Source organism: Drosophila arizonae, chromosome 2 (assembly GCF_054131065.1).
Source record: "Drosophila arizonae isolate 15081-1271.41 chromosome 2, UAZ_ARI_1.0, whole genome shotgun sequence".
NCBI lineage: Eukaryota > Metazoa > Arthropoda > Insecta > Diptera > Drosophilidae > Drosophila > Drosophila arizonae.
In genome coordinates this window covers 10,739,652-10,762,677 of record NC_142922.1, presented here as the reverse complement: position 1 = coordinate 10,762,677, position 23,026 = coordinate 10,739,652, and the positions used below count along the sequence as shown (strand labels likewise).

The 23,026-nt window shown below is 42.2% G+C and overlaps 6 protein-coding genes across 7 annotated transcripts in view; 2 read left to right on the top strand and 4 right to left on the bottom strand.

Moving 5' to 3' along the window:
• Mur89F (Mucin related 89F) overlaps positions 1–15,233 on the top strand; it is a 54,828-nt gene extending 39,595 nt beyond the window's left edge. Inside the window, exons 4-6 of one of the 2 annotated variants that reach the window (XM_089463058.1) lie at positions 7,966–10,836; positions 10,906–13,859; positions 13,925–15,233. In XM_089463058.1, coding sequence (XP_089319184.1) covers positions 7,966–10,836; positions 10,906–13,859; positions 13,925–14,212 — 6,113 coding nt within the window. In that variant the 3' untranslated portion in view covers positions 14,213–15,233. Of the gene's footprint in view, positions 1–7,965; positions 13,860–13,924 lie in introns of both variants that reach the window. The other variant, XM_018000636.2, reaches the window with a different exon arrangement.
• Positions 14,492–15,169, bottom strand: LOC108608983 (tRNA-specific adenosine-34 deaminase catalytic subunit ADAT2). The gene has a single exon (XM_018000639.2). The coding sequence runs from the start codon at positions 15,167–15,169 to the stop codon at positions 14,687–14,689; it is 483 nt and encodes a 160-aa protein (XP_017856128.1). The 3' UTR covers positions 14,492–14,686.
• Positions 15,234–16,243: 1,010 nt separating the features above from the next.
• Smug (Single-strand-selective monofunctional uracil-DNA glycosylase) lies at positions 16,244–17,407 on the bottom strand. Its single transcript, XM_018000638.2, has 2 exons — positions 16,998–17,407; positions 16,244–16,934 (listed from the first exon to the last, which is right to left on the bottom strand). Exons 1-2 carry the CDS (start codon positions 17,271–17,273, stop codon positions 16,404–16,406), a joined length of 807 nt encoding a protein of 268 aa, XP_017856127.1. The 5' UTR covers positions 17,274–17,407; the 3' UTR covers positions 16,244–16,403.
• Positions 17,408–17,484: 77 nt separating this feature from the next.
• Det (baculoviral IAP repeat containing deterin) lies at positions 17,485–18,347 on the bottom strand. Its single transcript, XM_018019498.2, has 3 exons — positions 17,985–18,347; positions 17,740–17,919; positions 17,485–17,673 (listed from the first exon to the last, which is right to left on the bottom strand). The coding sequence occupies exons 1-3, from the start codon at positions 18,114–18,116 to the stop codon at positions 17,542–17,544; spliced, it is 444 nt and encodes a 147-aa protein (XP_017874987.1). The 5' UTR covers positions 18,117–18,347; the 3' UTR covers positions 17,485–17,541.
• A 48-nt stretch (positions 18,348–18,395) lies between these two features.
• Cks85A (Cyclin-dependent kinase subunit 85A) lies at positions 18,396–19,242 on the top strand. Its single transcript, XM_018019500.2, has 2 exons — positions 18,396–18,651; positions 18,713–19,242. Exons 1-2 carry the CDS (start codon positions 18,593–18,595, stop codon positions 18,933–18,935), a joined length of 282 nt encoding a protein of 93 aa, XP_017874989.1. The 5' UTR covers positions 18,396–18,592; the 3' UTR covers positions 18,936–19,242.
• On the bottom strand, positions 19,179–21,796 carry LOC108621893 (sterol O-acyltransferase 1). The gene is made up of 2 exons (XM_018019490.2): positions 20,367–21,796; positions 19,179–20,305 (listed from the first exon to the last, which is right to left on the bottom strand). Exons 1-2 carry the CDS (start codon positions 21,049–21,051, stop codon positions 19,281–19,283), a joined length of 1,710 nt encoding a protein of 569 aa, XP_017874979.1. The 5' UTR covers positions 21,052–21,796; the 3' UTR covers positions 19,179–19,280.
• Positions 21,797–23,026: the final 1,230 nt, after the last annotated feature.

The window sequence follows — 23,026 nt, the reverse complement described above, 5'->3', positions numbered from 1 at the left end:
CTCTAATCTAAATAAGCGATTTGTCTGCGCATAACTTTTGCCTTAACCGGATCGGCCAGCCTGGCCTAGAGCCTGGGAGTGCGAGAGTGTGAGAGTGTGAGGCAGCTGCCTGACTAAATAATAATTTGTATAATTTATTCCAGAGAACTCTGGCCAGCAGCTCAGGCATTCTGTATTCAGGTATTTGCAGCGCGATAGCTTCTTATGGCCAGCTCTCTGGTATTCCAGCTCTGCAGCTCTCCAGTTGCATTTCAACTGATACTCCTATAAATAATTAACACGTGCATAACTTCCACTTGAAGACGCGACTCTGAATTGCAGTTTGAGCTTGTTTTTGTTTTGGTTTTTTCTCATTTTTATGGCAGTTGCTGAAGTTAGGTAAATTACATGGCCTTTGAGCAGACCTTAGTCCAGCTGGGCATATTCTATTCCATTCTATTCCGCTCCGCTGTCTGCTCTTCGCTTAAGAGCTTCCGTGGCCTTAGGGCAACCTTTTGTTTCAAAGCTTACAAAGGTTATGCACACCTGAGGTGTGTCTGCACAACTGTTAATTTACGATTAGAAACACAATGCTATTGACCTTAGCAAGCGAGTGGACTAACAATGCACAGGGCTGTGTATGCAAATATAATTTAATAATAGGCGCAGAGGCATTTTGAATATGGAATTAACAAGGTTTAAGCTGAGCCGATTATCTAAATAATAGAGACAACAGTGCTGCAGCAATAATAATAGTAAGAGCTAGTGGCTTAAATAAATTTTCAATTTCGACGAAATTCAATCATTGGTAAGTATTAACTTGGCCCAGTTGCCCCAGTTGCCCTGTTAATATGTTAACTACTTATGGATATAAGGAGCCTGCTTTACGGCGATTGTTCCTCCAGGTGCGCCAGGCAAAGTTAATTCTAAAGGTGACGCCACATCGTTAGCTGCCGGTGCTCTGTCACAATGCATATCAGCTGCTCTGGCAGTTGCTCTAGCTGTTATCAACCGTATCTCAGGCATACGGCGTAGTACAATAGACGCAACCTGTGAGATCCCAGTCCAGCCCGCTCACACCTCCTTCAGCCTTCACACTACCCGCTCTTAAGATTGGTTTAGCATTCTATGAGCTGCCTGAAAGTGGATTGGAAAGTGACTGGGCGTGGCATGGGAGCTTTTGCAGCTACCCCACACTCACACACCTCTGCATACACCCATATATGTACTGCATTGTATAAAATTGTTGCTGTTGCTGCTGTAATTGTTATTATTCTTGTGGTATTGTTGCAGCTTAATTGAAAATATTGTAAGTACAACTTTGCGCTAGTCAGGGTGTGTCGGTATGTGTGCATGTGCTTCCTCTGTCTCTGTGTGCGAGTGTGTGTGTGTGTGTCAGTGTGTGTTTAGTAATCGCTTGCAGCGTTTCGTTGCGCCGCACTACAAATGAAATTAATTGAATCCCGTGGGCTGTACACAGACTCCCGCTACCTTCAACACACACACACACACACACGCACATTGGCACTAACTCACACACAGTTACTCCCACTCACTCATTGTTAGGATTGTTACTTAATAGTGAGGTATACTCAAACATGCAAATATCTAACTTTTCACGCCCAATAACTGCCGGCTATTGACGCTTCGCCGAGAAATGGGCAACTTTGCTAGAAACCAATGAAATATAACTGTAACATTGGGCATAACCAAGTAGACTGCAGCATCAAATCAATATCTAATGTAGCTAAAAAAAAGTTATGAGGAGATTGAAACTTTTTAATTAAAGCGCCTCACAGTCAGATGCTTGAGCTTGCAATCAAATTAAGACCTTCGTAAAGTAACTGCAAACGATTTGCATTTTTGGCAATAAATAAAATATTTAAATAACTTTGCATGCATATAATCGTTTGAATAAACAAAATATAATTTGAGTTTTGACCTAGTGAATTTTCATTTTATTAAACATGTATTTATTTTATTGATATTTTAGTGCTTGACACAGATTTCACTCAAACGTAAACTGCGGAATTCATTAATCAAATGTACTGAGCTGATATAAATATGAAAATCCTTATTAAATGATTTATTTTAATTATTCTAAAATATATTATTCAAAATATTTATTCAAATATCTATTAAAAATATTTATCAATATATTTATTTAAAAATATATTTATTGGCAATTTATTTGAATTTTTTATATTTATTTAGTCTATTGATTTTAAAACTTAATTTAAAATATTTTAACAAATATATTAATTTAAAAAATTTGACAAAATATTTTTTTCAAATATTTACCAAAGTATTTATTTAAAATATTTATTATATTTATAGAAAATATTTTCCAAAGTATTTTTGTTTTAATTATTTATTAAAGTATTTAATTTAATTGATTTTTAAATGCGTTAGTTTCTGCTCAAACCACTGCTTGATTAGATAATATATATTATAGATATAAAGCATCAAATATTAATCAAAATATACATATGTTTAAGATATTTATTAAAACATTTATTTAATGTCTGTGTTAATGTTCGCCGCAAACAAAAACCGCTTGATTATCTATATAAAACATAAACTTTGATGTTTATGAATCAATTTGAGTCGAAAGCTAAAGAGCCTGATTATTATTGCATAAGGAGCAGCCATGTGGCTATGCATCATTAGCTTGGCTGGCAAATTGGGTTGCGAACGCAATTCATTAGATGGCCAAGAACAAGTTGTTTAATACAGTGAACACGCCCAAAAGCCTAGACACAAACTGACTGCTAACATGCCATAATCCCATGCCAAGAACATAAAGTAACCGGCCATAAGCAGGTCAGGCACAACTCCAATGATAATAATGCAGCCGAAAGAGGTCAACATAAAATAAAGTAACTAAGCGCTAGACAACGCATATATGTATGAATGTATGTATGTATGTGGGAGCTCTGCTGGGGCTAAGAAGTCACGAACACAGGACACTGGCTATAAGCGATTCCTGGACTTTCGCCTTCACCTTTGCCAGTTGGGCAATTGGTTGTTGTGGGTGTGGCTAAGGCGACGATACTCTCAACTTTGTCTGAAAGCCTTTTCGCTTCCGGCTTTCATTATAATTTTGAGCCAGGCAATGTCTCGGAGCGTGCTCGTGTCCTTTTATGACTCATTTGCTCTGTTGTAGTTGCTGTAGTTGTTGTAGTTGTTGTAACTGTATGTCTACAATATGCAATTAAATTAAATATTAAACTTAATTACACGAACGAACTAACGCGTCGTGCAGCACGCAGTCTTGGGATTGTTGAGTCATCGAGTCGTCGACTCGTCGACTCGTTCTCTCATCTCAACGGGCCTGTCCAATGTGACAACGCTCAATAATGCAACATGATTGTAAGAAGTAATGAAAGTCAATTGTAACGTAGACGACGTAGACCCGGCCGAGAAAGACAATGTCACTGGCTCTATTGCCAGTTATAGTAGGTCAGGTCGTTCGCACACAAAGATCTTTGGCACAACAGGGCGAACCCTCGCCTCTAACCGTAATGGGAGTGTTGCTTATATTTTGCGCAGCTGCCTCCTGCTGCTCGTTAATTGAATTTAATGTAGTTTAATTGAGACGAACGTGATTCTAACTAAAAGCGCTTTATGTTTAATTTACCAGCAGCCGGGCCAGCAGGCAGCCATGAAAGCAGGGCAGGCCATCAGGCAAGCAGGCATTCCGTGCCATCTCAACTACTTAGTTGACATGACAAGCACTGAAGCTCTTAAGTTGTTGAAACTCAAATTAATTGCTGCCAAGTCAAATATAATTTCCATTTAAATGTGCGACAAAACGTAGTTCGATATTAAATATCTTTTATGGCAGCTGTCAGCAATTTCTTACCGAGTTTATCTCGAAAAATGAATAATGTATGCCAATGAGGAAGTTGGCACAAGAAACCCAGGCAGACAGACAGGCAGGCAGGCGGGCAACGGTGTCACACGCTGCGTATGAGTAATGTTGTCGGATTCGGTGCACTGGTCATTGCAATGTTTTCAAGGACATTTCCAATATTAAAAGCTGTTCAAGCGCAGCGCAGCGCGAAATTCAAACGCAGCTGCCGCATCGCATACCAAAATCTATAATCGCAACAGGGCAAGCGGAGGGCAGAGGGCCCACTGGGGTGCGGAGCGGCAAAGAGCAAACGGAATCTTCAACAAGGACAGCTGTTGGAATTAGCGTACTGTGTGCTCTTTCCATTCCAGGCTTTATACGAAGCAACTGTCACAGCATCAGGCGCACTGTCATCTCGCCCAGCATGTCAGAAAAAAGTCAAGCTGCATAATAAATTGAATTTCTTCTGGCTGGTCATTTGGCGCATCTAATGCCGAGCCAAAGACACACTTCTGAGAGAACCAGAAAACATACAAAAACAAAAATGAGACTAAGCTTAGGTAATCAAGTCAACAAAATATACGACTAGCAGATACTCTGTGGCATCTGCGATACTCCAAAAGAAGTTCTCATACAGATTTCTTTAACTTAAATATGAAAGTTTAAAATATTTTAAAAATTAATTTAAAAAAAGTTCAATAATTATTTCTAAAGTAAATTTTAAAAAATTATGAGAAAGCTAATCGGCTGTTTTAAAAACAAATATTCTTTATAGATTTTAATAATAAAAGACTTATTTTGTATATGAAAATCTTTATGAATAGGATATGGAGAAATAATTCGCCTCTACCTCTTCTTTACTTTTTCTCTTTCTCTCTCTCTATATTTAGCTCTCTGCATCTCTTTATCTCTAGCTCTCTACTTCCCCATATCTTTCTCTCTTTCACTCTTCACTCCTTGTCTCTCTTTGTCCCACTTGGTGTATCTACCATAAAACTGTTGACGCCATCCTGGCCGCACACGTACGTTGCTCAACATAAAGTTAGCGACAAAATGCCACCAGACGCAAATGAAATTATACCAAGCCCAGAAGCAGCAGCACCAGCAGCAGCAGGAGTAGTAGTCGTAGTAGCAAATGCCATGGGAGCGACAAACTTGGACAGCAGCTCAAAATTCCAAATATCATATTTACAACATGCAACTACTTGTACAAAGCGAAAATAGCTTCCAACTCGCCGGAATGCAATGCACAAGGCAAAATGAAAACTGACATCTGAATTCTTTTATTTTGTCTACGTTGGCATTTACACAAAAAGAGAATAGGATGAGCTGCTTTATTATATTAGTCTGTAGTCGGCTTGCAAGCCAAGGTAATCAAATCGCGGCTCAGGCTTCTCACGAAACTCGCCTTGGATAATAACCAATTATATACACAACAGAATTTTTAAATAACTATTTTGCATATTCTTTATGAAGTAAAACTGAGTAAAGTTATAGCTATAGAACGTTTTCCAAGTGAGTTGTAATATAAATAAGTTCTTACAGTTAATCTCTTCTTATAAAATTAATTAATTACTCTGCCATATATTAAAATTTATAGGTGTTATATTTATTCTTGTAATTACCATAGATCCACAAATCTCGCTGAAGGAACTAGTAACATAATTTATAATATATGTATAGTTAAAGCTTTTAAGAGCTCACAGCTTATGAAATAATTTTAAAAATATCTAAGCTTCATATATTAATTGTTTTATATACGTACGCATATCTCTCTCTCTTCCTCTCTCTCTCTCTCTTTCTCTCTCTCTTTTGATTGCTTCTTATATTTAAATTGTCGAAACAGTATTCCCATTGCTTCCTCTCTCTTCAAAGCTAAAGCGAAAAATGCCAGCTATGTATCTTTTTTTTTTTAGGTAATAAGGCATCACAACGGCCATGCTCAATAAATATTTATTTATGAAAATAATGGAACAATTTTAATTACTATTTGCCATTTGCCTAAAATGTGGAGCTAGAGTTTTCGCACACCAAAGCTATGCATAACAACCCAAATAAACAAAACAAAAAAGAGAAAGGCCGAAGCATTCATATTAATATTTAGATTATACTATAGTAGTATAGAAAACTCTAACACAATCCCGTAGAACACATTGAACGATCATATAGATATATAGAGACAATTATGATGTGGTCTGTCTTGTAATAAATAAAACAAGCAGAGGAAATATCTACAGATTATGAGTATACTACACTATAGTATAACATATAAACACGTTGCATGGCAAATTGTATTACCCTCTGGCAGAGTATCAAGTGTTGGCTCCTATAAGCCAACGGCGAATAGTTTAAGCTTTAATAACTACATTTACTATGCCATAATATGCTTTAATGCTGCAAATTGAAATTTTAACGCAACACACTACGACACTAGCACACACACACACACACAGATTTCGGCAGTGCCAGTGCTCGTCCCGGAACATGGCGTATCCAAAACTATTTGCGGACATGCTGTGCGGTCAGCCTGTGGCCTGGGACCCGTTACGCCTGTCGCCTGCTGGGCGCCGTATAAGTTTGCGGTCGCTCCTTTTATTTCATTTTGCATAAGTTCCAAAGTAAACATCATATATAATTAAAATCACAAAACGGTCAATTTAGACTCAGCGAAAGCCATGCGCGCCGAATGCGAGCGAGAGTAATGGGAGCGACGCTTTTCGGGGTCCCACTGCATATTATAATATTTCCATTAAAATTTGATATTATGTTTCCATGTAAAGTGGCTTATGGGATTTGTTGAATTACTTGAATTTTATGCATTTCTAAAAGCAGTCAACACGCTCTTCAAATCAATTGCGATAGATTTATTTTGGGTTTTATTAAAACATATTATGCAAAGGCGATTCGAGGCAGAATCACTAAAGAGTCTTGGATTGCTGGGTAACTAGACAACAGCAGCCGAGATACATTATTCAAATCGGTTAAGTAAAGTAGTTGATAAAAAAAATAATAAAATCATCCTATCATTCACTTTGTTCTAGCCAAATTAATTCTATTAACCCAGCCATGACTCAGGTTAGCAATTAAGGAACTTGACTTATAGGACATATTAGTTTACTTAAATATTTGCTGGCAATTATTTAATACGATTTGTACTTTAAGTTAGGCAAATCATTTCTAATTTTTTACTGAGCCGTAGCTTCAGCGTTTTCTTTTTTCTCCACCTCTCTCAAAAGGCACAAAAAACGGCAATTTCGTTGAGCTGGAGTAGTGAGCCACATACATTTGCCATAATTAAGTTTTATGGGCCTTGGATTTTGGCAATTTTGGCAGAGTAAATGGACCTGTATGGCTGAGGGCACGCCGTCAGGCCATAAAGCATTGGCTTTGGCTTACATGGCTCCAATGAAAATCGCATAGTGACTGATGCAAATTTATGCCAATCCCTGTTGGGTCTAATTTTTAGACGCGCGTTTACAATGTTTTTGCCAGATTTGCATGCCGCAACAACAATTTCGTTTATAAGGCATGTCGGCCAAAAAAAAAATTGGAAAAAACATTGTTGCGGCCAATGGGGCTGTGAGTACGTGAATAAAAAAAACATGCACAATTCATTTTCGAAATGAATTTGTTCCGCTGTAAGGGCCATAAATGCATTTAAATTTATTGGAATGAACGACAGCAGCAGTATAAGAAGAAGCAGATTCCAAATACATAATAAAAAAAAAACAGCACACTCTCCCATTGAATGACAATAAATTATCAATTTTATTTTGACAACGAGAAAAATCCCGCTTTAAGAGAGAGAGAGAGAGAGGGGGGGGGGGGGGGGGGGAGATGGTGGAGCGCAAAATGTCAGATGAAATTGAGCAAAATATATTCAGGCGGGGCATTTGTGACAGGAAGTTTCAGTTGAATGGTTTGTTCCAGCGGCCGGTTCTGAATTGCCAGCACATATCCTATATATGTGCATGTACATATATAACGTATGTATCCTTTGACAAACATTTGACTGAAATGCACTCGGCCAGTGCCGTTGGGCGTGACAATATTAATTTATATGCTTAATCGCAATGGCCCCCAACTAAATCCAACTTACAAACGAGTATATCGCTTGACTTTTATTGCAGACATTCCATCTTCGTCAGCCCGCGGACGCAGTGGCCCCGATGATGTTGCCTTCTATTGCCCGGAGGAGGGCCTGTTTCCCGATGACTACGACTGCCGCATCTACTACCGCTGCGAGAAGCGTTCCGAGCATTACATCAAACCGTACATGTTCGCCTGCAAGGAGGGCACTGTCTTCTCGCGCACCCTCCAACTGTGTCTGCCTCCGATGCTGGCCGGACGCGGAGAGTGCGAGCCGTACATGAACGAAATCGATGTCGGCGATGAGACAGACAGCCAGCTGCCATTTGATGGGCTCGTCAATAACCAGAATGGACATAATGCGATGCTTAATAGCGCCGTAACACCCGCCGCCGCCCTGGAGCTGCACACCTATGCTACTGCAAATCAGTTGCCCACAAATTATGGACTGACAGGCCTGAGTGGTGTTTCAGTCATATCCTTTTCGAGCTCATCATCTTTGCGCTCGGCCGCTGAGGAGGAGGGCGTGTCGTGCGAGGATGATGGATTTATGAGTGATCCCATTGACTGCACCGTGTTCTATCGCTGCATCTCGAATGGGCGCGGCTATAATAAAATTGGTTTTCGTTGCTCGGACGGAACTGCCTGGGATGAGTCTCTGCAGTCCTGCAACCATATAGTCAAAGTTCGTGCCAATGGCGGCTGCCGCAACCAGGCCGATCCTCTCAGCGATGAGCAAACCTCGACACAGTCATCCCACTCGAGCTATCAGAATACCACCTCATCGTCATCTTCGTCCAGCAGTCAACAAAGTTCTTCGACAAACTCTTCAATGTCGTCGTCGTCTAATAGCTCGAGCTCTTCCAACAGCTCCTCGAATCAATCAAGCTCAAACTCCAACCAGGAGTCATCCACGGCGAGCAGCAACCAACAATCGTCGAGCAGCAATCAGTCTTCCAGCAGCACAGAAAGTTGGAGTAGTAGTACTCAACAAGCCAGCTCGGGTTCTTCGAATCAAAGCTCTGGAAGCAACCAATCTTCTAGTAATAACCAGAACTCTGGCAGCAACCAGTCTTCAAGCAGCAACCAGAACGCGAACAACAGTCAAAATTCCAGCAGTCAAGGCTCCAACAATAACGAAAATCAAAGCTCTAACAGTAACCAGTCTGCCAGCAACAATCAGAGCAACCAGAGCAACCAGAGCTCATCGAACAATCAGTCGAGCAGCGGCTCCAGCAACCAAACCAATCAGACAAACCAGCCTGCATCAAGCGAATGCGAAGACGAGAACACCTACATACCTGATAAAATGGATTGCGCCAAGTTCTACAGATGTCGCAAGGATATTGATGGCAATTTGGAAGTGGTGCCATTTACATGTGGTCCTGGCACTGTTTGGGGTCAAGAGGAGAAAGTTTGCGTCCTACCTAGCGAAGATCAAAAGAAACAATGCAACATACAATCTGGCTCCTCCAGCAGCGGAAATGGTCAAGGTGGCAACAACACTTCCAGCCAACAATCCAACGGAAACAATCAATCAAGCAGTTCTAGTTCCGGCTCAAACAATAGTAACAGCAACAATCAATCTAGCATCCAGCAAGGATCATCGTCAAACAGCAATCAGCAAGGTTCCTCGAGCAGCAATCAAGGCTCATCCTCATCATCAAACTCCAGCAATCAGTCTTCCAATCAGAGCAGCAATCAAAGCTCTTCATCTTCTTCGAACTCTGGCAATCAATCGACCACATCCAACTCCTCTGTAGCACAAAACTCCACAAGTTCTTCGAACTCGACAACAAGTAAACCCTCAAATCCTGACGGCCAGTGCGAGCACTCGGAAACATATTTGCCTGACAAAAATGACTGTGCGCGCTTCTATCGCTGCGTCGATAATGGAAATGGTGGATTTGATAAGGTTGCTTTCGATTGTGCACCAGGCACTGTTTGGGATCCCGAATCAAAGGGCTGCAACCATCCAACTGATGTACAGAAGGAAGAATGCAAAGCTATGGCTAGTGGTGCAGGAAGTGCATCAAATCAAGGCTCGTCTTCCAATCAGGGATCGGCGTCCAATCAGGGATCATCCTCCAATCAAAGCTCTTCATCTAATCAAGGATCGTCGTCCAATCAGGGATCATCCTCTAGTCAAAGCTCCTCATCAAATCAAGGCTCGTCTTCCAATCAAGAATCATCCTCCAATCAAGGATCATCTTCTAATCAAGGCTCTTCATCTAATCAAGGATCGTCCTCTAATGAGGGCTCATCTTCCAATCAAGGATCCTCCTCCTCTTCTAATCAGGGATCATCATCAAATCAAAGCTCATCTTCCAATCAGGGATCATCATCAAATCAAAGCTCATCTTCCAATCAGGGATCTTCTTCAAATCAAGGATCATCTTCCAATCAGGGATCTTCATCAAATCAAAGTTCATCTTCTAATCAAGGATCGTCATCAAATCAAGGCTCATCCTCTAATCAAGAATCATCTTCTTCTCAAAGTTCTTCCTCTAATCAAGAATCGTCCTCTAACCAAGGCTCATCTTCTAATCAGGGATCATCTTCCAATCAAGGGTCATCCTCTAATCAAAGCTCGTCTTCTAACCAGGGATCATCCTCTAATCAAGGGTCGTCTTCCAATCAAGGATCTTCATCAAATCAAGGGTCATCCTCCAATCAAGGATCGTCCTCTAATCAAGGATCATCCTCCAATCAAGGATCATCCTCCAATCAAGGGTCGTCATCTAACCAAGGATCGTCCTCTAATCAAGGATCTTCATCAAATCAAGGGTCATCATCTAACCAAGGATCATCCTCGAATCAAGGTTCTTCCTCAAATCAAGGATCATCTTCCAACCAAGGATCGTCTTCGAATCAAGGATCATCTTCCAATCAAGGATCATCCTCTAATCAAGGTTCGTCATCCAACCAAGGCTCGTCATCAAATCAAGGTTCTTCTAATCAAGAATCTTCTTCGAATCAAGGATCATCCAACCAGGAACCAACCACAACAACAACGCAGAAGCCATTCAAGCCAGCAGAGAAATGTGAGAGTGAGGAAACATTCTTAGACGATAAGGAAAACTGTTCGAAATTCTATCGTTGCGTTGACAACGGAAAGGGTGGATTTATGAAAGTGTCATTTACTTGCCCACCAAATACCCTTTGGCACCCCGAGGCCAACAGCTGCAACCATCCATCGCAGATTGACATGCAGAGCCTTAAATGCAAGCGGGTCATCAATAGCAGCAATAACCAATCTTCTACATCATCGTCTTCAAGCAGTAGCTCCACAGAGCAAACGACATCTACAAGCTCTCAATCTGGCAACAATATCAGTTCCACAACATCAAGCTCGAGTAGCTCTAGCTCCACCCCGTCGCCGAAACCATCTGGTAATTGTAATGTTAATGGCCAATTTCTAGGCGATGATAAAGACTGTTCCAAGTTCTATCGCTGTGTGGACAATGATAGAGGTGGTTTCTATACGGTGGCCTTTTCGTGTCCACCCGGGACTGTATGGGATGCCCAGATAGAAGCTTGTAATCATGCCTGGGCCGTCAAAGATAAAAACTGTGGCAGTAGCGCCACTACTCAACGGCCAATCGGAACATCTACCACACCTAATCAGGGCTCATCGCAATCCCCAAGCACAACACCATCCACTATAAAGCCGACAACACAGAAACCAACCCAAAAACCAACCCAAAAACCAACACAAAAACCAATAGAAAAACCGATCACTACAACGGGAAAACCCTCAACCCAAAAACCAACTACCCAAAGGCCTGTTACACAAAAGCCAACCAGCTCAACTCAAAATGTAAAATGTACAACTGAGGGTTTCATTGGTGATCCAGACAACTGTGCGAAATTCTATCGTTGCATCAGCAATGGCAAGGGCGGCTTTAGCCAGGTGGCGTTCCATTGTGCGGCGGGCACAGTTTGGGACCAGGACCTACAAACCTGCAATCACGATCTGAATATGTGCAATCCAAAGCCCGAAGATGGTGCTACAACTGAGTCCGATAAGGGTCCGTGTGACAATACCACGGAAGGTCCAACATCAACACCAATCAATACTACAAATCGTCCAACTGAGCCAGCCACAGAATCAACAACGGATAGACAGACCACAACTAACCAACCGACAACTAACCAACCCACAACCAACCAGCCCACAAGTACTCCAGCTGAGCCAACAACAACATATCAACCTCCAACGACTTTATGGACTACGACAACAACGAGACCAACCTCAACTGAAAGTCAGCCCACAACATCGTGGACCACTTCCACGCAACCGCCAACAACAACGATATTTCCGGAAACTACAACCCAGGTGCCTAATTTGCCACCTGGTACCGAGTGTAAAGGCGAAGGCTTCATGCCTGATCCTAACAACTGCCGAAAGTTTTACAGGTGTCTGAAAACAGGCGACTCCTACACGAAGCACGAATTTATGTGCGCCAAGAACACTGCTTGGAATGCAGATATCCAAACCTGTGATCATGCGCAGAATGTTCCGAGCTGTGCAGGTCAAACTGAACCTCCAACAGATACAACAACAAATCCAACCGTCACCACAAGCGAAATTACTACTAATCCTCCAACGAAACCTACAACAGAGCCACCAACAAAGCCAACAACTGAACCACCAACAAAGCCAACAACTGAACCACCAACAAAGCCAACAACAGAACAACCAACAAAGCCAACAACTGAACCACCAACAAAGCCAACAACTGAACCACCAACAAAGCCAACAACGGAACCACCAACAAAGCCAACAACTGAACCACCAACAAAGCCAACAACTGAACCACCAACAAAGCCAACAACGGAACCACCAACAAAGCCAACAACAGAACCGCCAACGAAACCAACAACAGAACCACCAACCGAAACACCAACAAAGCCGACAACAGAAATAGTTACGAAACCAACAGATTCTCCAACGAAACCAACTGGGCCACCAACAACGCCCACAGATTACACGGAGAAGCCAACGGATACCCCAACGAAGCCCACCGACTATACAACCACAGAAATGTATCCAGAGACAACTGTATCAATTCCAGGCTACCCTCCAACTACTACTCAGGCTCCGGCAATGAACTTCACGTGTCCTGCTGAAGGCTTCCACGCTGATCCAGAGGACTGCAGCATTTACTATCGCTGTACCAAGAACAAGAATACCTATCAAGTATATAAGTTCCGTTGTCCGAAGGGCACGGTCTGGGACACATCCCTGGACACATGTAACTACGCCGATCAGGTGTCTGGTAATTGCTCCTCAGGCAGCACGACTTCAACAACAAAACCGAGTGAAACGACACCATGGACAGATATGACAACCACCACCATGGTGCCAGAGACAACAAGTAAGCCAGAGACTACCACAGGTGGACCAGTTGGCACAACAACTACAAGTAAGCCAGTGGATACCACTACAACTAGGCCAGTGGATACAACAACAAATAAGCCGGAGGATACAACTACAACTAGGCCAGTGGATACAACAACAAATAAGCCGGAGGATACAACTACAACTAAGCCAACGGATACAACTACAACTAAGCCAACGGATACAACTACTACAAGTAGGCCAGTGGAGACAACCACCGAACAGCAAGAAAAACCAAAGCCTGAGGTATCCAATAATTCAAGTGCTCCCTGCCCAACAACCACTGAGGAGCAAAGTATGTTTGTCTGCCCGTCCGGCTTCCGTCGACATTCCAAGCAATGCGGTGTATTCTACCAGTGCAATGAGAACTCGGAGTCGAATCTGAATATTGTATTGTTCCAATGTCCCAATGGCACCGTCTATCAGGAGGCATCATGTCGCTGTGGCAAGCCAGAACCCAATGACACCTGTTTCATCAAGGGATCGTCTCGTACCCAGCTGTTTGATGAGGCAGCGGAACCACTAAACATGGCAAGTATCTGTTAGATATAGCAAATCGCACAGTCTTACTAACCCACAAATTTGTCTCCGTTTAGGTGCCGATTCATTCGACAGAGCCTCTTTGTCCGGAGGAGGGACACTTTGCACTGAACCAAGATGAATGCAGCCAAGTCTTCGTGAAGTGCGGCTACTCGCAGCAAACAGGCCGCATCGAGGGACAAATATATCGCTGCCCGCAAGGCTTCGCCTATTGGAATGTGAGCCGTCGCTGCGAGCCAGCTAGAAAGCTGAGCAGCTGCAATCCAGCCTCATACAACGTGGGCAACAGTGTGCCTCTGGAGTGGGTCAACATCGGCCACAGACGTCGCAATCTGCGCATCTAAAACATACACATACATTTTAATAAATCAATAGCATTAATTTAGAAATTGTAAAAGGCAATCGCAATTGTTTGCTCCGCACGCTCCCCGATCCGGGGCAGCTTGCGCAGCAAATGACGAGCCAAAAGACTAGCTTAGGTTTTAGTGCAATACCAATAAGTTTCACAAGGGTTAACAATATCATTTTCTGGTGATGGTGCAATTTGAATGACATAAAATAATTTGTTTTCGATTTCCTGTAAGAGTTGCATTGGCACAGCCTTCGACTATATGCACAACATCTTGTTGCTCTTCATGCAGTAATTGTATTTATATTAAATGTAACGTTCTGAACGCCATATTTAGCTTAGACTCTATGCTTAAAGTTTATAATAAATTAAAACATATACAAAACGGTTTTACATAAGCTGAAGCTTAAGGTGACTACGGTGCTTGTTCTTTTCTTCTCTTTCTTCTCGCATTTCAACTGAGATCCAGTCATTTCCTCTTCTTTGCGACGGGTGGTGCTGCCGGATTTTCGCCCTTGTAGAAGTCCTTTAGCAAGGCCATTGCCTCATCCGCTCGCACACCGCCCGTTATGTTGATCTGTTGGCCAACCACGGCGGCAACGTCTATCACTGTCTTGCCACCGAATCGATCATTCTCGCAGCCATAGATGATCTCCTTGACGGCGAGTGTGTGCAATGCGGCAGAGCACATGATGCAGGGCTCCACAGTGACCACAACGCTAATCTCACTGAACACCTGGCGTGCTGGCAAACGCTTCTCACGGCAGTACGCCAAGGTGGCATCGATGCATATGAACTCCGCATGACGTGTTGCATTCCGATGTACATTCACTTCGTTCCCGCCACGTGCTATTACCTTGTCATTGTGCACAAACACACAACCAACGGGAACCTCGCCTGCGTCACGTGCTCGCCTCGCTTCCACAAGAGCCTCCTCCATAAACGCGGCCATTTGGCATGGAAATATTGCAATTTATTCGCAGCTAACACAAACAGAACTGACTACGACGCCACGACACAGGCAAGCAAAAAAATAACAAGCAAAAATCAGCTGTTCACAGCCACAATGTGATTGGCAACTCAACGGCAACAGTGTGGCAACACTGGCCGTGATTCAAATATTTTCAATTCTGTTAATACACTAGCTATTCAACAAACACATAAACAGCTATCGTTTCGTACACAAGCACACTCATACTGTAAGTGCGAATGTGTGCATTCTCGTCGAGAAGTATTCTTTGTGCACATCAACGATTTCATGTCCCTCCTAAAATAATTAAAATTCCAAATGATTGGTATACTCTTCTTTCAAAAGAGAAGAAATTGCAGCTCTTTGCGAGCAGTTTCAATTTTGGTGCGCTGCTGCCAGTGACGGCACACATGCATACATACATATGATGGATGGAATAGACAGATAGCAAAGGACGAAGAATTAGATATTATTTAAATTGTCCATATGTATGCAGCAGTATTCATTTGGTATTTATATTTAAGTAAATCGAAGCTAGAGTGCTTTAATCAGCAGAGAATGTTCTCATGGGAGATTTAGAGCTCGGCTGCAACGACTCCTACGAACGCAGCAGAGAGTCGTCCGATTGGTTACTTAAAGTTCGACAGCCACGATCTCTACTTGGCGCCGAACTCAACATTTGAGTGTGACTTAGTGACTGAATGAAAGTCGCTCTATATAAAGGGCAGCAGCTGTGGCATTTCTTCAGTCGCCCAGGTCTGGTGAGGGTCAGTAGTGCAATGCAGTAAAGTGAAGTGAAGTGTATGATAGTTTAACGACTTAGGGGAAAACTTAGAGGAAATACAAACCTACATATTGCTTTTGGCGGTTGTTTTGGTGTGCTAGTCCAATAGCACTGGTTGTGTGCACATATTGAATGATATTGATTTTGATTGATATTTGATTTTATTATTATGATAAGCAAAAAAAGATCACTGCAAAAAATCTACCAATTTTCGTCGGGTTTCTTCTATTAATCATCTAAGCCGTTTTTCCAGCACTTTTTCCTACACAATCCACCAGAGCTCAACAGCTGGCAACCTGCCAATCCGCTCAAGCGCTCATAGCCCACATATGTACAGGGAACCGAGCAAATTCTATTAGAGCTCATTGTATGTATATATGTATATACATACTTATACTTTCAGGTGAACTTCCATTTCTTCGCTTAACACTCTTATGGCTTATTACATATGTATTTGATTAGATCTTTTTCCTCCAGCAATGCTTTCGCCTCTTCTGCCCACTTTGTATTGTTGGGCACACGCATACTTGGGTGTTTCAAACGAATCACTGTTGCGTTTGATTTACAATAAGAAGATCTCTTTTTAAGCTCTATCTCAATCCACGATCCAATAGCCACAACAAATTGTGGCCGCAACAATTCGAGCTGCTTCTCTAATGTCATCAAGCACTTGTCTCTTATCAACGTCTTGTATTCGCCCTTCAGGTGGTCAGGGGTTACATTCCCACCTTTTTCATCAAAAAACGCCAAAGGACATAAGTTGTGGACAAAGCATTGTTGAAAGAATACATCCAGGCTACCAGCCAATTCCTCAAATAGATTCCACAAACGTAATCCACTCTGCTCCTCAGTTCTGCAATTTAAACCTGTAACAGGTCGTTTAGCATGTAACAAGGGCGGCTGTTGCACTTCACCAGAAAGTTGCATCTTATTACGGATAGTGCCAACGTTGCCGAAAGGTATCTACAAAGAATATTATAAGCATATATTACATATTAACACGTTCATAGAATAAATATTACTTACGCCTGTCTGGCACATCCCCTTTGGCCCAGGATTTATGCCAATAAACACAACATTTTTGGTTCCACTTAAATACTTTTTTAAATATGCGCAATGTAAGTCTGACGCATACTCGACGGGATTGTAAACACAAGAAATCTCCTTTGGCAACTCAAGCTGCGCTAGTTCTTCATTCAACTTGCATTCAAAGGCATAAAATTTTTGGTCGATTGTTGGCAGTGATTCAGGTTTTCTTAGATCAAGAGCCTTCGTTTGCCTATCGAGCTTGTGTTTCAACATGATGCGTAATTCCACGCCCTTTTCATAAATAGCGATTCTTTGTGGACATCGAACACTTGTCGGATAAATACTTGTAATATATAAACTTCAAAATGCATTTGCGCTGCAAACAATTCGTGTAATGCAAAATATAGTACTAACATTTTGAAGTGTTGCCACCTGGTAGATCTTTAACAGCGCACTGCTACGAAATGAGCGGCAGAAATGCAAATTTCACGATTCAAAAAAACGATAAGTAATTTATTAAATATGCATATAAAAATTAAAACTAAGATTGATTCTGCGTGAAGCTCTTCAGCTTGGCCTCATTATCTTTCACAAATTTGGTTTTAAAATCCTTAATATTCTTTGAAATATTCATCTTTACAACAGTTCCAAAAATATTCAAAAATTGCTCCACCTGAAAGTAAATGAATGCATTTCAATACCAAATATTGTTTGTTGCTTTCACCGTCTCTTTACTTACAGTTAAATCCTTTTCAGCGCAACCCATTTTAACAAACTCACATTGTGGAGCGTGCTTTAAATGCTCCTTCCAAGGATCGTCTTCTGCCTCCCAGCCATCTAGGGTTTTGGCGCACACGAAGCAAGTGGCGGTATCATTTTCACGCGTGGTGCCCGTCCAGTAAAACCCCGCTTCGGCCATCTACACAATAGTTGGAATAAATACTTAAAATATGTATGCTACCAATAAATTCACAGGTCGCTTGCCTTGCTAATGCTGCATGTGGAATTTGATGAAAAGGGCCAATCCTTGAAACTCTCAACTCGATGCTTTTCTAGTAAGTTTAGCTCGCGGAATGCTTCCAGCTTGGCATCGTCCAATATACTTGTTGCATCCATTATTTAGTTTGCTTAAATTACAATAAACAATTTTAAATTATTTGTGCGCACAACAAAACAAAATAGCAAACAATGCCAAGCGTAGCGCGTCGTTGTTGCGCCCTGGCAGCTCTGCAATTTTCTGTTAACATAACATAATTAAGCAGTTCCAAAATGAATCATTGACAACAGTACCAAATGAGTAAAACATCAAATAATATGTTTTGCTTATTAAATATCGTTAAAGCTAAATATCAAAATATCAGAAAATTTGTTTTTGGTTAAATAATTTAGCATTGCTTCGTGTTTTTTATGATAGGTTTTTATTTTACCAGTAACGCACTTTTTATTTGAATTTAAATCAACTGCAAAGAAATCATATTCTATAAAGCTAGCACGATTCTCAACACTGACATTTTTAGTGCTCAACATTTATCGTTGAACCGCCACGAAAAAAGACATTTATTATCTCAAATAATAAATAAATATTATTTACCATGCCCGCAGATCAAATTCAATATTCCGAAAAGTACTTTGACGATAAATATGAGTATAGGTAACGATCTAATGGATAATAACCAATAACATTTATTCACCATTCGGCTTATCGCTTGCAGGCACGTAATTTTGCCTCCCGACTTGGCCAAGCATGTCCCCAAATCGCATTTAATGACAGAGACGGAATGGCGTAACCTTGGAGTTCAACAGAGTCCCGGCTGGGTGCACTATATGATGCATGCGCCAGAGCCGCATGTGATCCTATTTCGTCGTAAGCACGTCGAAGACGAGACATCCGCATCGCAACCAACTACAGCCAATAATGTCAATGTCTGCGTCTAGTTGGAGCAAGGAGATGAGGACGCTGACGAGGACGAGCCAGAGGCAGAGGCTAGTAGAGTTGGTAGCGAGCATTGTGTTAATTTTAGACAGTATTCAATAAGATTGGAGTTAACCATCAATCACCTTGATGTAAAATATGTTTACAGTAGGTTAAGGACATACACCTTTTGATACATTGTTACAATTATAGCCTTAAGTTCTTTGTGGCCATTCAGTCAAACACAAATTTGAAAGCCTTTCACGAATTTTTCCCTAAGTTTATTTACCTAATATACGAAATGTACGCCATGTGTACAAATTACAAGTAGTAAGACTAACATTCGATTTAAAAAAAAAGTTCTATTGCTAATGATAGCAACGCCAGATCGCAGGTGTTATGTAGTCCGTCCAGCGCTCATAGCGCAGGTCACAATTACGTTTCGCATAATACTCCATGGAATAGAGCGAGATCATGATGCCATTGCCGATAATGAGAGTAAACCAGACGCAAATGTTGCCCAGTGTCTTGGGTGCGCTGCGCATCAGGAACACCAACGCCACGCCCAACACACCGAAGAACATAAACATGACGGGGAAGAACAATTGCAGCCCGAATCCCAGCACCTGCTCATGCACCAGCGCCGATATCATGAACACCAGCAGAGAGGCGACCACTTTGGAGCCCTTGAAAACGTAGGTATACAGATCCCTATAGACGTACTCGTACAGCCAGTCGTGCACCACCACGTTCCAGTTGCGATAGTATCCATCGTAGGTGTGCGACGTCCACCAGTCCTTATAGAACATGCGATCCCCGAAGCGCAACAGCTCCGCCGTAAAGTTCAGCCACGAGTGGAGAATCATATAGAAGCCGCACAAAAGGATTACAGCGCTCGGCAGCATCATGCCAAAGACCTTGACAATCACCTGAGATGGCCCCAGCGGCTCCTTGCCAAACTGGCCGAAGTACTCGCGAATGTGGCGCTCGTGTATGGAGGCATAGAAGAAGGCAATGGCCACGACCTCCATAAGGCGGGCCAGCGCGAACTTCCAGCGTATCTGCTTCGTGCGTGGATAGGTGTCCCTGTAGATTAGGGTGGGCGCAAACAGAAAATATACGTAGCAGCGCAGGGGCGGCAAATAGGGACGACCATCCTTCAGCTCGCCGCCGTCGTCCGTCTTCTGTTTGCCCTGCACCACCCGGGCCGCATTGTATCTAACATATGCGTGCATTTTCATCAGTAGCCGAGTGCTCTCCAGGAGCAGCACACAGGCACTGATGAAGGGCAGCTGGAACTTCAGGCACAGCGAGGTGGAGACATACCCAAAGGCGAACTGGGCGCTCATGTACAGGATCAAGCAGCTGTGTGACCAGAAGCGTTGCAGCGATTCTGCAAGGGAATTGAAATTCTTATTAGACTTGGGCCTCGGCAAATTACTTTCGAGACTCACTGTGTGTCTGCAGCTTGAGACGCACCAGTGCCCAGCCCTGGAATGCATAGTAGAGCGCCAGCACGAAGACATGCTCCAGCAGCCAGGCGCCCAGGACCCAGTGCAGACGCTTCAGCCCCGTGCGGAACGTGCCGAGACCCAAATTGATGCGGCCCTCGACAAAGTAGTCATAGAAGATGACGTTCATCAGAAACATGACCAGAATGATTGAGAATATGTGGTAGATGGTGCGCATGTGCTCCACCTGCAGCAGCGCCGTCAGGTACGATTCGCGCGCCACGAACACCTTGTCGGGCAATTGACGTCGCGTTCGATCTTTTCGCTGCTGCGGCTGCTGCTGTTCATGTTTTGCTGTTGTCTCATTTTGGGCATGCGCCAGACCATTTGGGCAGTCCCTGACGTCATTTTCCGCTGCTGTCGCAAACGCCTGCTGTTGGCGATTGTGCCAGGTGGCGCTTGCGTGGTTGGCCCTGCCCCGCGAGGTGTCGAACTGGCGGAACTCCTGCGCGCGCAACTCCTGTTGCCGCACGTCCTGCATGACGTCCTCTATCATGCAGGATAGGCGCTGCTCGAAATCGCCCATGATTTTGCTCTGAAACTTTTGCAATTTGTCGCGCAAAAACTGCAGCTGATCGACTCCTGCTTCCGTGTAGGACTCCGCGACTGTCCTCGACTCCTCAGCCATGGCGGATAAAAAAAAAACTAAAATGTGTTGCCTCTTTCGCGTTATGCACTGTGTTTATCAGTATTTCGCAATGACCTATGCTGTTTTATAGCAAACCGTCTGCGTGAGAAGCTATTTGAACAATGTGCCGAGAGCTCGGAGGCTCAGTTGCTTTTGGCTGCTGTTGTCAAATGCATGAAATGATAACGGCGCATTTGCCCAACAGCCAGAGGCGTAGTTAATGAGGGTGCGTTTGCACTGGGAAGTAAAAAGAGTCGCAGCGCGACGCCTCTATCGCCTAGCAGGGCAAGCTTGGCGCGCTCCTCTCTTCTTGCACTCTCTCTCTCTCTCTTTCTCGCTCGTTCTATCTTGCGCTCTGAGCAAAGTACACTGTTGTTGCTGAAATAGTTTTGCTAAGTACATTACAATTGAGACACTAATTTGATTGCTCGCGCCTTATGCGACCCGATTAGCTGTCAACGGCACTTGAAGCTTAATCAATCGGCCGCCCGTCCGTCTTACGAGAAACACATGTGGGTCTATGTTATTGATAACACCATTGTTCATTGGCCCGGGTGCACTAGCACTCGCCATCGAACAACCACACAGACAGAAATACATACAATATGTACGCCTGCTTGTCATACATTTAAATGTATGCAAATAAATATGTATGTACGTGTGTGTATGAGGCAATATACAATATGACGCGGCGCGCTGAGATTTTCACAACGAATTACGAAGTGTAATATGTAAACATGTCAAACAATAAAGGGTATACATATGTACGAATTATAATTTGATAATAATTTTGAACTTGAGCATATTTTATGTGTCTAATGTGCAGAATTTGTGTTCACTTAGAAGGTTGTTGTCTAGATTACCAAATGCAGCAAATTACCCAAAGGGATTTTTTAGGGATTTTTTACAATTGAATTAAAAGTCCAGTTGGAGAAACGGACTTGTAAGTCTTCAAGTCATTTGCTATCAAATATCTAATATTAGCTGACTATTTAATATTAACAGAGTGCCTATATAATTATTTGTTGTCTAAATTAGAGCATTTAGGAAATATATAATACGAATGACTATGGAATATTTTTATATAATGTATAATAACCCGAAGGCCCCAGTTACGTGTTTAATTTGTAAGTTAACTTTAGTTTTATATTAATTCTAATCTACCGTAAATAAACATATATAATTAATGGCACATATATTTTCCCAAAAATACCCCAATGAACGATTGAAAATTTTTGAATATACTTTGCTATTTTTAATTAAAATGCTTGAAAATTTTGATAAGCATGAAATTTGTTGGCTAAATCAAATATAAACAATATTTGGATATTTTGCTAGTGGCCAACGCCTGGGCTCTATTGAAATCCATCGACCTGTTTATTGTGTGGCGTGTAGATGATGTGTGTGTGTGTTTCGCATATTTAATTGCAAATATTTATGTGTGAGAATAAAAAACAACAAATACATGCGCATAGGCCTAATGTTTTGATAACGAAAAATGAGCCGAAATTAAAGCTCACGGCAATGCGTTGTCCCGACTGCCGCACACGATGCAGGATGCTAACGTGTATATGTGTGTGAGTGTGTATGTGTGTGTGCGCAAAATAATATTAATGCTGTGCAGACGCAATAACCAAAAATATTTATTATTTATGCGGAATAAACAGCAGCGCGGCAGCCCAGCGCACACACAAAATATGAAATTAATGCAAAAATGACAAAAGCAGCGCGCAATAGGCGAAAGGCGAACGGCAAAATGGAAAAGCGCACAAAGTGTACAAGTAAAACATATATATTCTATATACGAATATTGGCATAATGAAATGCCAGCTTGGTAGCCCAGCCCAGTAAAACATAAAAGTCAAGCTCAGGCCCAGAAAATATTCATAAACAGAAACAAAAACGAGCCAACATTATGCAGGGTGATCTGCCAGATAGTGCCGCATATAAAAAGACATTTTTATTGCCCGAGGAA

Bases quoted from the DNA above. Each gene is read 5' to 3' on its own strand.
- Cks85A (XM_018019500.2), top strand. From the start codon at position 18,593: ATGCCCGCAGATCAAATTCAATATTCCGAAAAGTACTTTGACGATAAA. The intron at 18,652-18,712 runs GTAACGATCTAA...TATCGCTTGCAG, and splicing joins GACGATAAATATGAGTATAG to GCACGTAATTTTGCCTCCCG.
- LOC108608983 (XM_018000639.2), bottom strand. From the start codon at position 15,169: ATGGCCGCGTTTATGGAGGAGGCTCTTGTGGAAGCGAGGCGAGCACGT.
- LOC108621893 (XM_018019490.2), bottom strand. From the start codon at position 21,051: ATGGCTGAGGAGTCGAGGACAGTCGCGGAGTCCTACACGGAAGCAGGA. The intron at 20,306-20,366 runs GTGAGTCTCGAA...ATTCCCTTGCAG, and splicing joins TCTCAAGCTGCAGACACACA to AATCGCTGCAACGCTTCTGG.
- Det (XM_018019498.2), bottom strand. From the start codon at position 18,116: ATGGATGCAACAAGTATATTGGACGATGCCAAGCTGGAAGCATTCCGC. The intron at 17,920-17,984 runs GCAAGCGACCTG...ACTATTGTGTAG, and splicing joins CCACATGCAGCATTAGCAAG to ATGGCCGAAGCGGGGTTTTA. The intron at 17,674-17,739 runs GTAAGTAAAGAG...ATTTACTTTCAG, and splicing joins GCGCTGAAAAGGATTTAACT to GTGGAGCAATTTTTGAATAT.
- Smug (XM_018000638.2), bottom strand. From the start codon at position 17,273: ATGTTGAAACACAAGCTCGATAGGCAAACGAAGGCTCTTGATCTAAGA. The intron at 16,935-16,997 runs GTAAGTAATATT...TATTCTTTGTAG, and splicing joins AGGGGATGTGCCAGACAGGC to ATACCTTTCGGCAACGTTGG.